At 44.2% G+C, this 18,080-nt stretch overlaps 1 protein-coding gene across 3 annotated transcripts in view; it reads left to right on the top strand.

The window, feature by feature from the left end:
* LOC110222788 (2'-5'-oligoadenylate synthase-like protein 2) overlaps nucleotides 1-14,635 on the top strand; it is a 15,907-nt gene extending 1,272 nt beyond the window's left edge. For 2 of the 3 annotated variants that reach the window (XM_021007968.1, XM_021007967.1), the window contains exons 2-6: nucleotides 1,658-1,955; nucleotides 3,151-3,326; nucleotides 9,503-9,744; nucleotides 11,036-11,183; nucleotides 12,774-14,635. In XM_021007968.1, coding sequence (XP_020863627.1) covers nucleotides 1,658-1,955; nucleotides 3,151-3,326; nucleotides 9,503-9,744; nucleotides 11,036-11,183; nucleotides 12,774-13,244 — 1,335 coding nt within the window. In that variant the 3' untranslated portion in view covers nucleotides 13,245-14,635. Of the gene's footprint in view, nucleotides 1-1,657; nucleotides 1,956-3,150; nucleotides 3,327-9,502; nucleotides 9,745-11,035; nucleotides 11,184-12,141; nucleotides 12,194-12,773 lie in introns of all 3 variants that reach the window. The other variant, XM_021007969.2, reaches the window with a different exon arrangement.
* Nucleotides 14,636-18,080: the final 3,445 nt, after the last annotated feature.

Genomic DNA, 18,080 nt, shown 5'->3' with positions numbered 1-18,080 from the left:
TGTGTAAAGTGCTTAGCACATTGCCTGGCAGAGAGTGGTTGTGGTTGTTCTGCTCAAGGGTGGCGAATTGGATTAAAGTGAGGCAGAGCTGTGCAAAGGCCTCAGCCTCACTGTCTCCTCCAGAGTCATCAGAGTCCAGTGGCAGGACTAAGTCAGGGTGACTGGGGAAGGCCTTGGCCTTTCTAAATTTAAGTCTTTCCCAGGCCTCAGTTTACCTTTCAATGACTAAGGGCTAGATAAGAATCGAGATAAAAGATGACCTAATTTACCATCAAGGTCCTCCTCACGGTATGTGGAAGCAAGAGTAGGTGCAGCCAGGGGAGCTTGGGAACCAAGTCAGGAGACAGAATATGACAGTTTGAGGAAAGCCTCGGGCTGCTTGGCCAGGGCTGGGAGATGGCAATGTGAGGAGAGCCCCAAGATGCCTGGTCAAGGCAAGGAGGTGTCAGTGTGAGGAGAGCACAGGCTTCCTGGCCAGGGCTGGGAGGTAGCAGTGTGAGGAGAGCCCCAGGATGCCTGGCCAAGGCTAGGAGGTGGCAGTGTGAGGAGAGCACAGGCTTCCTGGCCAGGGCTGGGAGGTAGCAGTGTGAGGAGAGCCCCAGGATGCCTGGCCAAGGCTAGGAGGTGGCAGTATGAGGACAGCCCCAAGATGCCTGGTCAAGGCTAGGAGGTGGCAGTGTGAGGAGAGCACAGGCTTCCTGGCCAGGGCTGGGAGGTAGCAGTGTGAGGAGAGCCCCAGGATGCCTGGCCAAGGCTAGGAGGTGGCAGTATGAGGACAGCCCCAAGATGCCTGGCCAGGGCTGGGAGGTGGCAGTGTGGGAAGTGCCCTGAAGTATTGTGGTCAGAGTTGGGAGGTGCAATTTTGAGGAGAGCTCTGAGCTGTGCTGACTAGCATTGGGACGTGGCAATTCCCAGGACCACCCAGTTGCAGGTGGGAGGAAGGCTTAGTGCTGGAGTAGCCTGAAATGGGGAAGTAACTTGAAGACCCCCCCCCCAGTAAGGGAGAATTCACTGGCACTCAAGATGGCCCGTTCCACTTTGGAATTACAGGACCCTATATAGAGAGAGTTAGAAAGGACCTCTGAGCCCATCCAGTTTAATTCCCTTATTTTATAGATAATAAAGTGGGGCTCAGAAAAATCCAGTGACTTGCCCAAGGTCACACAGCTTGATAGTTCTAAATATAATACATTTAGGGGTGGTCTGAAGTCAAAGGCTGCCAAATTGGATATGTGGGAGCTTTGTATTTCTCCTAATTGTAAGGCATTTTCTGAAAATCAGCATGAAGGATTGCCTTTACTAGTCCCCAATTTCTCTTACTCTTAAGACTAAGGTAGTTTATCTATAGTTCATTCATTCAACACTGATTAAGCACCTACTTTATGCCAGACTCTGTGCTAGGTGTTAAGGATACAAAGAAAAATAAAACAATCCCTGCCCTCAAGAAGCTTACATTCCATTGAAGGGGAAAAGAAAATTTTAAACAGAATTAAACAAAAAATTATTTTCAACATATACATAAACTTGGTGATGGAGTCCAAGAAGTCTGTCCACAAATTCTCCACCTCCGAATCCTCAGGGGTTTCACTCATGGGTCAAGGACAGTTCAAGGTCAATGTTGCTTTGGCTGATAATGAATCTGGTCTGTCCTTGGCAGGGAGGCTCCATTGGGAAAGGGACAACCCTAAACCATGGCTCTGATGTGGACCTGGTCATCTTCCTGAGCTGTTTCTCCAGCTTCCAAGAGCAAATCAAGCTCCGAGGTCACATCATCACACATGTGGTGGAGAGGCTTACCAGGTATCGTGAGAGCCTGGCCTTTGACATTCAGAGCATTAATGTGAGACAGTCATGGCGTCGGGGTTCAGCGCCTCGATCCCTGTCCTTCTACATCCAGGCAAGGAGGAGGAGTGAGCCTATTAAAGTGAATGTGCTGCCAGCCTTCGATGCCTTGGGTAAGGAAAAAGCAATGCTTCTTGAGGGGCACAAAGCAACCATGCCAAGCTGGAGATAAGAGGTCTGGAGGGCAGTGCTCAAAAGCCTCTTAAGCAAAGTCAAATTCAGCCCCTTATTAACCACGCAGTGGGCTAAATGTTGGAGACACAAAGAAAGTGCCTGCCCTCAAGGAACTCACAGTCTAATGGGGGAGACAACATAGTAAGTCACCGGGGATCAAATCCAGCCTTGGACATTTACTAGTTATGTGACCCTGGGCAAGTCACTTAACCCTGTTTGCCTCAGTGTCCTCATCAGTAAAATGAGCTGAAGAAGGTAATGGCAAACCACTCCAGTATCTTTGCCAAGAAAACTCCAAATGGGGTCACAAAGAGTTAGACACAACTGAAAAAAATGACTGGGAAAATGGTAGTGTCTTGGATGAAATAATAATAATAATAATATAATAACAATAGATAGCTTTTAATATGTACGTACACACACACACACACACACATATATATATCACTTCAAGGTTTACATATGTTATTTCATTTGGACAAATATACATCGTTTAGGAAGACAGATAAATTTGGAGAATGGAAGAGTAGATGATGAGTTTCATTTTACAAAAGTTGAATGACCACCTGTTGGGTGGGCATCTTGTAGGAAGACATCTTGGTCAGGTCTGGGTGGAACTTAGGGGTGGACTAGAGCCAGCTAGAACCCACTCCAGAGAGCTGATTGTTAAATTTTCAGGGTGAGCCTTTATGCCTTGGAAATCTCAAGCTACAAATCAAGGTTTAATTTAATGTTTTGTAGCTTGTCTAGACTTAAGAAAGAGATGGAGGAAATGTTAATGATAATATTTTCATGTTACTAACATGAAATTATTAACATGGACTAGCATGATAATGTCATTCTAATAATAAGTTATAGAGGAAATGTTGAAAACATGTCAGGCGTCATTTTTTTTTTCAGAGAACCAGTTGTTAAACATTTACTAGCTCACTCCTTGTGGGAATAGATGGCATTTGAGGTCTCTTCCACTTCTGAGATTGTAATTCTGAGCATCTGGGGGATTGGGCTTTGGGGAGTCCAAACCCCCCAGGTAATGTCAGCCCCACTTCCCAAGAGAAGAAATCCTCTCACCTTTCTCCAGAGAGATCTTCCTGTTCCTGAATCCGGGATTTGCTCTGTGTCCCCTCCCTACAGGAAATCTTGCCCCAGGCGAGAAGCCACCTTCAGAGGTCTATGAAAATCTAATAAAGAGCCAAAGCAAGGATGGAGAGTTCTCTTCATCCTTCACCGAATTGCAGAGGAGTTTTTTTAAGTACAGGCCAGCCAAACTGAAGAGCCTCCTTCGGCTGGTGAAGCACTGGTACCTGAAGGTGAGCACCACGGTGAAAGAAGGGAGGGCAAGAGGGTCCTCATTAGCATGGGTCAGGGAGGTCAGATGGGCAAGGGACAGTCAAAAAAAGGACACACCCACAGTATTCCTTTGGAAAGATTGGAGTCAGAGGATCTGGGTTCTAATCCTGCCAAACTAGTAACTGCTGACCTCGGACAAGTTCTTCTCTGGACTTCAGTCTCCTTCCCTACAAAATATAAGGGTCAAACTAAATGGCCTCTAAGGTCCCTTCAAGTTCCAAATCTAAGTGTCTATGAAATGTACATGCAGAGAAGCAGAATTCTGAGTGGGGTTGTTACATTACCATTGCTTGTAAGAGGTTTCCCTGGCTGCAGCCCCTATCTCTCAGAAGAGGTCTGGATAACTGCTCTTGAGCTGTATCTACAGGACCCTCTATGGTCTCAGCAGAAGCCTCTGCTTGCCCACTCTGATGACCCATCAGACAACTCTAAGCTCTTAGAGAAGAACTCTCCCAGTGAGGAGGCCTCTATCAACCTCCACCAATGAAGAGCAGGACCTATTCCATGATATCCCATGACTTAGTCTTAGAATTACCAAGGGCCCCCAGACGGGAAATGAAGAAGATGAACTTTAACCAGTCTTCCTTACTCAGAGGCCCAGGCTCCACTAGGCTATGCTAACTTTCTGACTCGATTCTCTATGCCTAAGAAAAATGCAACATAAATATGTGACAGGTCACCATTTCTCAAGGCCATGTTGTTGGAGAGTCATCAAGGAAACTATTGCATGCTGTCCTTAGCTTGAGGAAGATCCAAGTTCAAAGCTCTAACCCTCACAGCCATAGCTTATGAGCTGTGTGACCCTGGTCAAGTCATCTAACTTCTCCAGTCTTCAGCTTCATCTCTAAAATAGGACTAGGAAAAGAATCTAACTCACAAAGCTTTTGTGAGGCTCAAAGAAGACCGTGTTTGTTAAGAGTTTTGTAAACTTCCAAAAGATAAATGAACATCAGTTGTTTGTTTTATTAGAGAGATAAGGGACCTTAGAGATCATTTAGTCCAGGACCACCACCCTCATTTTAGAGATGAGGAAAAAATCCACAGAGGAAAGGACTAGCCCAGAGGGGCCTCGATTAAATAAGCACCAGAATAGCAGAGAGTCCTAAACAGAGGTGTGAATACAGACAGATACACAGACAGACAGACAGACAGGTAGATAAATAGATAGATAGATAGATAGATAGATATAGATAGATAGATAGATAGATAGATAGATAGATAGATAGATAGACAGACAGACAGACAGACAGACAGACAGGTAGATAGATAGATAGATAGATAGATAGATAGATAGATAGATAGATAGATAGATAGATAGATAGATGGATGGATGGATGGATGGATGGATGGATGGATGGATGGATGGATGGATGGATGGATGGATGGATAGATGGATAGATAGATGGATGGATGGATGGATGGATGGATGGATGGATGGATGGATGGATGGATGAGTGCATAGATAGATAAATTGATAGATAGACAAAAAGATGTTGGACAAATATAGATATATGTATATTACATATATTTGTATATATGTATTTCACATACATACACATTTTAGTAGGTAGGTGGTGCATGGGATAGAGCACAGGGCCTGGAGTCAGGAAGACCTGAGTTCAAATCCAGTCTCAGACACTTACCAGCTATGTGACATTAGGAAAGTTGCTTTACCTCTCTCAGCTTCAGTTTCCTCATCTGTAAAATGGGAATAATAATAGCAACTACCTCCCAGAGTTGTTGTTCGAATCAAATGAGATGACATTGGCAAAGTGCCTGGTACCTTAATTAATGCCTCTTCCCCTCTCTACTCTTCTACTCTCTATGTAGAGAAAGAGATAGATAAAGTTAAATGCTTATAATATGCTGGATACTATAATAAGCCGAATGGGGCTAATATTGGCCTAATTCCCAGTGGGTCTCTGTCTCTGTCTCTGTCCACTTCTGCTTGGACTTGAAGTCAACAGGGTGACTCATGAAAATGATGTACTAAGGTCATGAGATCCTATCTTGATACAAAAGTCCACAAGAGGAGCCCTTAATCCCTCCATCCAAGAGTGGTATGTAGGCCCTTAGAAGGGTTAACAGGGATCACAAAAGAACCAACCAGATTTAATCAGGACCAGGTCATTCTAGGCTCATCCCACTTCCTTTTTTTTTTTACAGAGTTATCATACTGGTAAATCAAAGGAATAATAATAACTAGCTAGCATTTTTCAAAAATTATGAGATATGGTCCTCACAACAAGCCTGGGAGATAGGTGTTATAATTATTCCCACTTTACAGTTGTGAAAACTAAGGCAAACAGAGGCTACCTTAATACTTAAACTAAATCAGATAGCAATCAGTCAGTCATTCAATAAACCTTTGTTAAGCACCTTCTATGTGCCAGGTACTATATTAAGCTCTGTACATACAAAGAAAGTCTAGACAATCCCTGCTCCCAAGAAGCCTGTGGAGGACACAATATGCAAGCAACTATGTACAACAAGCTATGTATAGAATAAATTGGAAACAGTCAAAAGAGAGAAGGCACTAAAATCAAAGGGGACCAGGGAAAGGTTTCCTGTAGAAGGCAGGATTTTAGCTGGGGCTTGAAGGAAGGCAGGAGACAGAGATGAGGAAGGAGGGCATTCTGAGCATGGGGGCTAACCAGAGAAAATGCCCAAAATCAAGAGATGGAGTGTCTTGCTTGAGGAGCAGCCGGGAGACCAGTGTCACCCAGTCTTGGAGACTCCTGGGGATAGGAGTGGGGACAGGGGAAAGAAGAAAATGAGAAAGGGAAGAGAGGAAGTGTGAAGCAAAGTGGAAGGAGATTGGAAAGGTAGGAGGGGGCAGGTTATGAAGGATTTTGAATGACAGAGGACTTTGTATTTGCTCCAGACTAAAGTTTATTGAGTTGGGGGGGGACAAAGAGGGGAGGGTGACAGGATCAGATCTGTACTTTTTAGTGGTTGAATGGAGAATGGATTGAAGTGAGGAGGGACTTGAGGCAGGCAGATTCCCCCCCCCCCAGAAGCTATTGCAATAATCCAGGTATGAGGTGATGAAGGCCTACACCAGGGTGGGGTCAGTGTCAGAGGAGAGAAGGTGACATATTTGAGAGATGCTGCACAGGTGAAATCAACCAGAGATGCTGCAGAGGTAAAATTGATGAGAGATGCTATAGAGGTGAAATTGACAGGCTTTCCCACCATATTGGATCTGGGGGTTGAGAGAGTAAGGCATACAGGATGACTTCGAGGTTGTAGCCTGAGGGACAGGGAGGATGGTGGTGCCCTGGACAGCAATAGCGAAGGTAGGAGGGGGGGAAAGGTTTAGGGGGAAAGATAATGAGTTCCATTTTGGACATAGAGATGGTAATTAATTCCATGGGAGCTGATGAGATTACCAAGTGATGCAGTATAGAAGAGAAGAAGGTCCAAGCACTGAAGGACACATACAAAGCTTTGATCTGCAGGAATATCTAGGAAAGGAGACAGAAAAAGTGGTCAGACAGGTAGGAGAAACTAAAGAAATGGGTGTCCTGAGAAACCTAAAAAGAAGAGAGTATTGAGAAGGAAAGCGTGATCAACAGTATCAAAGGCTGTAAAGAGGTCAAGGAGAATGAGGATTAAGACAAAGGCTGCTGGGGGCAGCTAGGTGGCACAGTGGATAGAGCTCTGCCTGTAGAGTCAGGAGGACCTGAGTTCAAATCCGGGCTCAGACACTTGACACTCACCAGCTGTGTGACTCTGAACAACTCATTTAACTTCAATTGCCTCAAAAAAAAAAAGGCTACTGGATTTGGCAACTAAGAGATCATTAGTAACTTTGGAGAGAGCATTTTCAGTGGAAATATGAGGTCAGAAACCAGATTTCAGAGAGTTATGAAGAGAACGGGAGGAGAGGACTTGGCCAGGGTCTCACAGTAAATATCTAAGGATGAATTTGAATTCACCTCTTACTGCATTTGTGACCTTAAATAAGCCATTTTGGGTTCCCTGGGCCTGTTTCCTCATCTATAAAATGAGGAGATTGAACTAGATGGTCTCTGAGGTCCTTTCCAGCCTTAGACCTAGGATTCTAGGATCCATGGTCCTATCCTGCAAGTTAAGAGTGTCAGTGGTATGACATGGCATCCCCCAAAATCTAAACCCATCCTAGGCTGCATTGAGACACAATACCTAGAACAAGGGAGGAGGCTTCTGCAGCAGGCTTCCCAGGTCCAGTCACATCTGGAGCACAGTTCCAAACATGACATTGTAGGAAAGTCAAGTTGCAGCTTGCCCGAAAGAAGTTTACCAAGATTGTGAGGAGACCAGAGACCATGCCATGTGGGCACTGGTTGAAAAAATGAAAAATAGTCTGAAGAAGGAAGAAAACTCAGGAAACACCAGAGCTATCCTCAAGTATTTGAAAGGCTACCCTGGAGAAGAGCCTTATTTAGAACCAAGAGCAATGAGGAGAAAAGGTATAGAGACACCATCTTGAAATCAGGGGAAACTTCCTACCAATGTGAGCTGTACCAAAGTGGAACAGACTCAAGGGAGATCTTTAAACAGAGGCGGGATGACCTTTCGTCAGGGATACCAGGGAAGACAACCTTAGCAAGCTATGGATTGAATTCACTCAGTGGCTCCCTGGATCCCTCCCAACTCTTAGTTCTTGAGATACTGGCTCCATAGAACAGTCCACATCAGTAGTAGAACACCTCACCCAATCAAGAGTGCCCAGCTGGACCCTAGATTTCTTTTTTCAATTGAAATTTTTCCTTTCCCCAGAACAGAGGCAGCTGTCCCTAAACCCAGTCTCACTTCCTGTTGGCCAAATCTTTTGGCCTGTGCCAGACAATTTAGCTCATTGTCAGTTAGGGGGTACAGAGGTTAGAGTGCTGGACCTGGAATTAGGAAGACTTGAGTTCAAATGCTGCTTCAAACACACCTTAGCTGTGTCAGCCTGGACAAATCAATTTAACTTTTATCAGCCTCAGTTTTCTCAGCAGGTTAATGGAGGTGATAATATTTATTTCACAAGATTGACCCTTTGTCAGGAATACCAGAGAATCTCAAAAGACATAATATTTGTCAGGTGCCTTATAAACCATAAAACTACTCACATTCTGGCCAATGCATGAAATCCAAAAATAAATAAATGAACAAGAGCATTAAAGGTGACCTTGTAAAGTAGAAACTGAGCAGCATTGAAAGCCTTGGTGCTAGGAGTCCTTCCTGGGTTTTTGTCAAGAGCATCATTTGTGTCTATTGGCCTAGGTTCACTAGCTCAGCATCACCTTCAATTCCTCACTTTCTCTCGCCCTACACATCCAATCTTGCTTCTATCGCTACAATGTCTCTTATCATTTTACTCTTCTCTCTACTCACATAGGCACCCCACTAATTCAGGCCTTTATTACCTCTCACCTCATTCCAGTAGCTCTCCATTGGTCCCCTTATCTGTAGGCTTTCCCCTCCCAGCTCCATCCTTCACACAGCTGGTCAAACCACGACAACCCTGGGCTCAATGCTATCCAGGGGCTAGCCTTTCATAATTCAGCTCCAACCTACCTTTCCAACCATATCATACATTGCTCACTTTCCCATGTTCTACAGTCCAACCATATCGTACACCGCTCACTTTCCCATGTTCTACAATCCAACCATATCGTACACCGCTCACTTTCCCATGTTCTACAGTCCAACCATATCGTACATTGCTCACTTTCCTATATTCTACAGTCCAACCAAATGGGCCTTCTTGCCATTCCACACGTATTTCGCTCCATCTCCAATCTCTATGCCTTTGTACAGGTTATGCCCCATGCCTGGACTACACTCTCTGTTCAGCTCTGCCTGTTGAAATCTCCTTCAAAGGTCAATTCAAGCACCATAGCCCAGGGGCTAGTGCTGTTCTCCTTAAATTAACTTGTATTTACTAGGAATCTAAAATCTATGTAAATGTTGCCTCCTCCACTAGAATGTAATCTCCTCGGGGCAGAATGTTTTCACTTTTGCCTCCTCATCGCTGGGACCTAGCACAGTGTCTGGCATCAAGAAAGTGTTAGTTCTTAATCTTTTTTCATTCGTTAATAAAGGTGTGTTGACAGAATGATTGGTTGACTGTACCTCATGAAGGATGGTCTTACTTCTTTTGTAGAAAGTGAAAGCAAAATGCCCGCGAACCCTTCTGCCCCCCAAATATGCCCTGGAACTGCTGACCATCTATGCTTGGGAGAGTGGGACTCAGAAAGCTGAGAACTTCAACACCGATGAAGGCTTCGTGACTGTGATGGAGCTGCTCCGGGATTATGAAAACATATGCATCTATTGGACCACAAATTACAATTTTGAAAGTGCCGTCATTCGAGACTTTGTGAAATGGAAACTAAAGAAAAATAGGTGCCCAATTCCCTTCTCCCTAACTCTGCTCTCTTGGGGGAGGGGACAGGAGACGAAGGGGAGGGGTTATGTCTTTTCTCATGGGGAAGGAGTGAGATTGGGGAACCATGTAGGAGATAAGTATATGAAGGCTTTTGGAACGTGAAAGGGGGAAATGGGGCTGACATGGGGAGGACTGAATTACTTTAATAAGTACTTCACCCCTGTTCTCCAGCAAATCTGGCTGCCTCTGGGCCCCGGGGACATGGGGTTTGGAGAAGATCTCTTTAGTTTTCTACAAGATGGGTACCTCTTCCCATAATAGTAATAATGGTGGTGGGGATCAAACGACATAATATTGATAAAGTACTCAGCACATAGTAGGCACTTAAATGCTTATTCCTTTCCCCTTCTCCTACTTACTGATTCTCCTCTTGCCCCATGGGGAAGCATTGAATGCCCACAGTTCAGGGAGTTTGTGGGGTGAATGCAGGTTTCTGGAAAGGGCTGAGGTTAGATGAACTCTGAAGTGCCAAAGACTCTACATGGTATGAGATGTAGGGAGAGCCCAACTGGCAAGCATCAATCAGTGCAGTCCTGGAAAGGATGCTTGCATCTCCTTCAAAAAGAAGTAAAGAGAGCTCAGCTTGGAAGGGACCTCAGCAGCCATCTAAGGTGATCCTTGCCCCCAAAATAATCCCCTCTCTGACATTCCTAACAACAGGTCATCCAGCTTTGACTTAAAGAATTACATAAAGGGGAAATGCAACACTCTTCATTCAGAGAACCCCCTCCATTTTGGAAAAGCCCAAATCTCTCTCCTTTCTCTCTCTCTCTCTCTCTCTTCTCTCTCTCTCTCTCTCTCTCTTTCTCTCCCCCATCTGTCTCTTCCTCCCTCCCTCCCTCCCTCCCTCCCTCCCCTTCTTCTGGCATCTAGGGGCCGAGTGGAATATGTTAAATTGTTTTCCACATGACAGAGTTAACATCCTCAGTTCCTTCAAACAATGCTCATAACGTAGGCTGCAGTCTCTCCTCTCTTCAGGCCATTCTCCAAATAAAGCCAACAAAATGAGTAACTGTCTGAGGCTGGATTTGAACTCGAGTCTTCTTGACTCCAAGCACAACACTTTTTCCAGTGCACCATTTCACCGTCTATAGAACATGGATCTTACCGGTTCTGCTTGGCCCCACAGGACAGAACTGGAAGCAGTGGGGTGAACTTGCAAAGCAACAGGTTTAAGCTCAATGCAGAAGAAGGAGAGGGCTAGGTGATGGGGCAGAGAACCATCCTGAACCTACCTCTCTCTTCCAGACCCATTATCTTGGACCCAGCCGACCCTACCAACAATGTGGGAGAGGGAAAGAGATGGGATGTGGTGGCCCAGGAGGCTGCCCACTGCCTGAAACAGAACTGCTGCTATGATAAAAATGATGAAGAAATCCAAAGCTGGGATGTCCAGGTACCAAGCTCACTGCCCATGACTAGACCTTCTTACCCCCTTTGCCTGCAGCCTGTGCCCCATCCCCTCCAACATCCCCAGGGTCCCTCCTAAGCAAGAATCTGAACAGGATAAACTATTTGATCACCTGCATGCCCCAAATGGACAGCCTGGAGTGGGCTCAGTAGGACAAAGAATCCAGCAGAGAGACCAGGATCAGAATTGGAATTTGGGTCCTCTAAATCCAGAGCCAGAGTTCTTTCTGCTGCATTGTGCTGACTCTCCAATAACAGCCCCTGGCCTGCCTGCCCCTCAGGATGGAGAGTCAGCTAGGATGCTAGAATTACTGGGTGTTAGGAATGGAGGGAAATCATCTGGGGCAAATCCAGTGGAGGACACTGGGTCAATTTTGTTGCTAATCTTCAGCTTCCAATTGGGTTGATAGAGGTGACCAGGCCCAGAGGTGGGAATAGGCCAGCTACCCTCTTTGGGAAGAGTCACTCCTGGGTGGCTATGTGAAAAGGCCAAGGAGACACCAGTGATAGCATCAGGACCTTGGGATGGGTCTGGGGAGGAGGTGTGTATAGTGATAGCCTAGGCCTGGGGGAAGGACAGAAGGAAGGGAAGGGATTATACCAAGACATGCACAAGCCCCTGAAAATGTCAACACTCTAGGCAAATGCCCTGGTGGCCCCGTCCTTGTGATGGCTAATGATTACCTAAGAAGTTTTTGAGATGCAATATGGGGGAATACAGTCAAAAGGAACAGGGTTCAACTCCTGTCCCTACCATGTGCTAGCTATTCAACAGTCCCTCATCTTCTCTGAACCTTAGTTTCTCTATCTGTGGAATGTCACTGATAATAATAACGCCTACAGCACTTGCCTCCTGGATCTGTGAGACTGGGTGCATAGAGTACATTGTAAATGTGCTTTACTTTGACTTTTACATTACTGATACAGGTATCTGTATCTCCTAGCCTGAAACTGAAGCCTAAAGAGTGGCAAGAGCTTAACCATGGCAGAGACAAGGTTCGAGCTCCACTCCTCTGGATCTTCTAATTCCAGTCCCAGAGAGCTTCCCATCCCCACTGCTGTGGATAGAAACACACTTGTCTAAGTACTAAACATTCTGAAAATAAAAGGAATTGTTAGATGGCAGCTAGGTGACACAGTGGAGGAGGCATTGGATTTAGACTCAAGAAGACCTGAGTTCAAATCCAGCCTCAGACACTTGCTAGCTGTGTGATCCTAGACAAAGTCAATTAATCACTGGCTACCTCAGTTTCCTCAACTGTAAAATGGGTTTAATAATAGCATCTACTTCACAGGGTTGTTGTAAGGATCAAATGAAATATTTATAAAAGGCTTAGCAGAGTGCTTACATATAGTAGGTGCTATATAAATGCTAATTATTGTTGTTGTTGTGAGATCTATAACCAGTTGCTGTTACTATAAGGCTGTAGCTATGAATAGTGTGTCTCTTTTGGTAACCCACCAAATGCCTCTGTTCCCATCCCTAAGAGGAGAGGGTGGTGGCGTTTTCTGGAGCAGAGGACACATCTCCCCACTGAGTAATTGATTGATGTCCTTTTATCTCCCTCTTTTCCAGGGAGCCAGAAACATTCAGGTGATCCTGAGACAGTCTGACTGGGAAGACTGGACATTCTGGGTGAATCCCTATGATCCAAGTTGGAAGATGAAAGAGAAAATCAGACAGGAACGAGAACTCATGGGTCAGCTACGTCTGTCCTTCCAGGATCCAAGTGGTGAAAGGCAGCTCCTCAGAGGGAGCGACACATTAGCCCAACATGGGATCTTCTATCGAATTGCCATCTACCTGCTGGAAACCTTCAGTCCTGAGATCCAGATCTTTGTTAAGGGTCCCGGCAATCACACCAAGGTTTTTGCTATTGACCCTGACAACTGCATCCAGGACTTGAAGGAGAAGATTGAAGAGGCAAGGGGACTTACAGAAGCATCTCAACTCCTAGAGTTCCAAGGTCAAAGACTTCACGATTACAAGAGCCTCAGAGATTATGGGATCCAGGACAGTGACACCATCATTATGAGTAAACGCTGACCTCCAAAACACAGAGAGAAATTATTGTTTCTCTCATATTAATAATCTATTATTGAATCAGGACCAGTATTTTCCTTACCTTCTTATTTCTTCATTTAGAAACCAGAAACCTGTAGGTAGTTCAGTCGCTGAAGGATATTATTGATGGATGAGATTGCCCAAATCCCCATTCCCTGGTTCATGCTTTTGAATCTTGGTTGGGGGACTCCTCCCCACTAAAAAACCTTACAAGGAATTTAATTTAAGGTGAATTTCAGCACATTGTGTTCTAATCAAGCAGGCTCTGGTAGGAGGGTGGGGGTAGGACCTTTGTCTAGATTGCCCAGGCTGGGCATGGTCTGGGAGCAGGAGTGATCAAAGACATGTCCTCCTTCCCCTCGTCAGCGTAGGTACACCTCTTATTAATTGTTAACCAGTCAGAGTTGGTTGTTGTCTATGGGGAACAGCCAATATTCCAAAGGCATATAAGCATTGACAGGCCTGCATGAGAGGTCTTTTGGATTCAAAGGTGCCACTGACCCCTTTCATTAATTATCCACTAGAAATAATTAATAAAATGACTAATTACCCAGAAACTGTGTCTCTCAAACTTTTTATACATCACAGAACACTGGGATATGCTTCAGGACAAGGAGAAGACCTGGGTAACCCCAATGAATCCTAGAGATGGCTGTAGAGGAGAAAGCAAGTCATCTTCTCACCATTATTCTAATAATAACTATTATTCTATTATTAATGATGTAATTGTTATTAATTATTGTAATACTTATTAATAAGTTAATGGTAGCATCATTCTAATAATAGCAAGAGAAAACTTTATTCAATTGTGGAAATTGGGAGAAAATCTTATTGTATTATTTGAACCTAGCCCTGTGTATCTCGGAAGCTGGACCACCTCTACCTGTTGCTCAGAGGCCCTTAACTAGGACCACAGTTGTGCCGATCAAAAGTCCAATCAGATCCAAATATTGATGCAAGGAGTTTTCTCACAATTATGTATCTCAAGCAACCCATATGCCTTATCTGAAAATTAGACCTGTTCTGGTTAATCAGTGATTGTTTCCATGTTCCTTTGATTGAATACAGATATTTGGGGAGTGGGATACTCCCTTTTCTGATTTCAAGGAATTGTACTTGTTCACTCGCCCTCTAGCAATTTAGAAAACCCTTAATCTTTCCACCAACTAAAAATCAAATTAACTAATTTTATATTCGGGTTAATTGTTTTCTTGTAATTAATTGGTCTTCTCTGGTTAATTGTTTTTAATGCATAAAAATCTGTCTCCCCCTGTATTTGGGTTCCAGGGTCAAAGCTGAGGAAGGTTACTGGTCCCAATTTGTTATGCAATTGTCATGCATTGCTTAATAAATCAGTATGCTCAGAAGCTCAAGCCTTTGTTTCCTCAGTCATTTTAACTTGCCACACAACTGGATAGATAGACAGACATAAATACATAGATAACAGATAGAGAGATAGGCAGACAATGTAGAGACAGACAAATGGACAGAAAGGTGGATAGATGGATGATAACCAAACAGGACAGAGACAGACAGACAGACAGAGCATTTATTAAACATTTATTCTATTCCAGGCACTGCTCTAAGCACTGAAAATACAAATACAAGCAAAAAGAAAGACAGTCCCTACCCTCAAAGAGCTTACATTCTAATGGGGGAAGACAACACATAGAAGCAAAAGGAGAAGAGGAAGAAGAATCGGCAAAGCCAGGAGATCAATGAAACAGTGAGCATGGCTGGCCTGGGCACTTCCTCAACATGGAATTCTGAGTGGAATTCACCAAAGAAAGGAGTCACGGGCTGGAGAGATATCCCAAGATGAGAGTCTTAGATTTAAAGATGGAAGGGACCTTAGAGGTCACCAAGGCCAGCCCCTTATTTTACAAATGAGAGAACTGAGGCCCAAAAAAGGGAAGTAATTTGCCTAGGGTCACACAGGTAATAAATGTCTGCTGCAAGTTCTGAACCCATATGTCCTTGACTCCAAGTCAATACCCTATCCAGGAAGAAGTTGGACTAGATGGCAGCTTCCAACTCTCAAAGCATTTTGTGAAGGGAAATTTCCTGGGCAGCCCTAGCTTTGAAGAGTGGTCCCATAAGTAACCTCAGCTTGAGCATTCAAGAGTTTCAAGAAATAAAACATACGGCCTTCCAGAGCCAAAGTTTGTGACCTGGAGCCCATGAACTTATCTTTCAAACATATTGATAGTTGTCTTTTCATCTAAGTGGTTTCTTTTGTAATCCTTTGTATTTTATGTTATATATTGAACAACGCTGTTCTGAGAAGGGCTTCACAGGCTTCACCAGACTGCCAAAGAGCTTCTCAGAACCCCTGTTTAGATCTTTTGATGTGGTGTGTTCCTTGGAGAAAGAAGAGGCATAGTTCACATAAATCCTGCACATGTTCCTATGTGGTGAGCAATACGACACATTTTGGCAACCAGATGACATTAACCACTTGACATTTCTTCGTGTTTATTTCCATGCTTATATAGTGTATCCATTCAAGTGAACTGGGGCTCCTTGAATGCAAGGGCTTCTTTATTTGTTCTGGGTTTTGTTTACTTCCCAGTACCCATCACATAGTAGGCTCTTAAGAAGTGTTTAGGGGCAGCTAGGTGGCACAATGGATAGAGTACCTGGCCTAAAATCAGGAAGACCGAGTTCAAATCCAGCCTCAGACACTTACTATGTGACCTTGAGAAAATCACCTAATCCTGTTTGCCTCAGTTTCCTGATCTGTAAAATGAACTGGAGAAGAAAATGGCAAATCACTCCAATATCTTTGCCAAGAAAAACCCACAAAGAGTCAGATACAACTGAAACAATTGAACAACTGAAGCTTTATTCACTCAGGATGACAGCCAGGTCCTTGGGCCATAGAAGTAATATTGGGAAACTGAACTTGAGTTTCTAAACATTTCTAGAATTAGAAGGGATGTCACAGACCACTACTCCAACCCTCTCATTTTATAGATGAGAAAACAGAGGCCCACAGAGGTGTGGCATCTTGCCTAAGGTCACACAGGTAGTAAGTGGCAGAATTGGGATTGAAACCCAGAGCCTCTGGGGTCATGAAAACAAAATGGAACCTAAGCGAGAAATGAAACTGATCTGCTGCAGAGACCAAATGAGGAAATGTTTTCAGCACTTTCATTACCTTTCAAATGCTACATAAATGGGAGTTGGTTTCATTCTAATTTTTACCATCATGATTCAGTGCCAGGACTCTTGAATCCTCAGGGCCAGAAGTCATGGCCTTCCGTGTGATTTTAGTTTCCAAACATCAGTCAGGTAGCCAGCATTGATTACGAGTTTTCTGCACTGTCCCAAATGCTGAGAAAACAAACTGAGGTTAAAAGTCTCTTCCTCCAACACGGAGACGTCTAAATAATTCAGTTCATATGTAGGGTTGGATTGCAGAATACCATGAGTTAAGCAAGCATGCTTTGTTATTACGTTGCTTTTTGGTCATGGCACCGAGAAGGTGCATGATAAATGTTTGTAGATTGGTTGATTGATTCAATATCAACCCAAAAGTAAGTCTTTAGTGGGGTGTCCCAGGTTACTTGGCTTTGGTATGTTTTGGTAAGCTTTTCTTTGTTTGTTAGTTTTCAATGGTGGATAAAGGTTCACATGACATGCTGATCATATTTGTGCATGATACAAAACTAGGAGAAATAATTGTCTCATCAGATGCCAAAAGCAGGATTTGTTTGACTCCTTGACAAGTTAGAGCATTGATCTGAATCTGAAATGAAACTGAAACAAACAACACAATTCAAAGAAGAACAAATTCAAAGTCTTACATTTGGGTTCCAAATACTTCAAGCTCACAAGCTCAAGATGGGCAAGGCATAGCTAAATGATAGTTTCTCTGAAGAAAAGATCTGGAGGTTTCAGGGAACCCCCAAGGTCAATCTGAGTCACCAGTGTGATGAAGCAGATTGACAGCAAATACAGCTGTGGATGTGACCTTAGGCTGAGTTATAAGAGCGAGCTTGCAGGAATAAGGAAGAAATGTTATTCCTGTTGTGCTCTGCTCTGCCCTGAGCAGACCATCCCTGGAAAGCTGAATTCAGCGCTGAGAGTAACACGGCCTTAGGTGGGTTGTCTGATGATGGACCTTGGATCTCGGACCCACTGGGCACCTAATCCTTCTTCTGAGCTGCCCTTCCAATAGAACTGACTCCAAAGAGACCTCATTACCCTTAGCAATCACAGGAGCATTGATTTAGTCCTGGTCATATAATGCAATTACATTTAATAAATAAGACGGCTGAGAGAAGTGACTCACCCAAGGTCATATAGGTAGGTAGTAAGAGGATGAGACGGCATTCCAACACAGGTCCCCTCACTCAAACCCAAAGTTCTTGCTACAACTGTAATATGTTTTGGGAGAAAATTAACAACTAAGGGTGAAGGGTGTAAGGAATCCCTTCATCAAAAAGGGAGGAATAATTTGGAGGAGAGATGACCCTATTGGTAATGACTGGGCAAGGACAGCCATGAGTGGGGCTGCCCTTCTCTACCTCTCCCCCCTGTCTGAGCCTAGGCCATCAGGGTCCCAAGGGTCTGCTGGCAAAAGGGCCCCTTTCCACAAACCTTCCTGCAAATGTCTCTCCTTCATACCTTATAGATTGACACTAAACATCCCATCCCATCCCCACCCCAAAAGAAGAGAACCCAGAATTCCCACTTCATTGTCATCCTCAGTCCTCCTCCCTGCTTCTACATGGTGGTGGATCAGGCCCAGCAAGGCTTTCTAACCTGAAGAATAGACATGTATACCCCTTCTCTCTGGATGAGCTGGACATC

The sequence above is a fragment of the Phascolarctos cinereus genome, unplaced genomic scaffold, assembly GCF_003287225.1.
Source record: "Phascolarctos cinereus isolate Bilbo 61053 unplaced genomic scaffold, phaCin_HiC Scaffold_4;HRSCAF=312, whole genome shotgun sequence".
In the NCBI taxonomy this organism is placed as follows: Eukaryota; Metazoa; Chordata; class Mammalia; order Diprotodontia; family Phascolarctidae; genus Phascolarctos; species Phascolarctos cinereus.
This window is presented reverse-complemented; position numbering and strand designations above follow the sequence as displayed.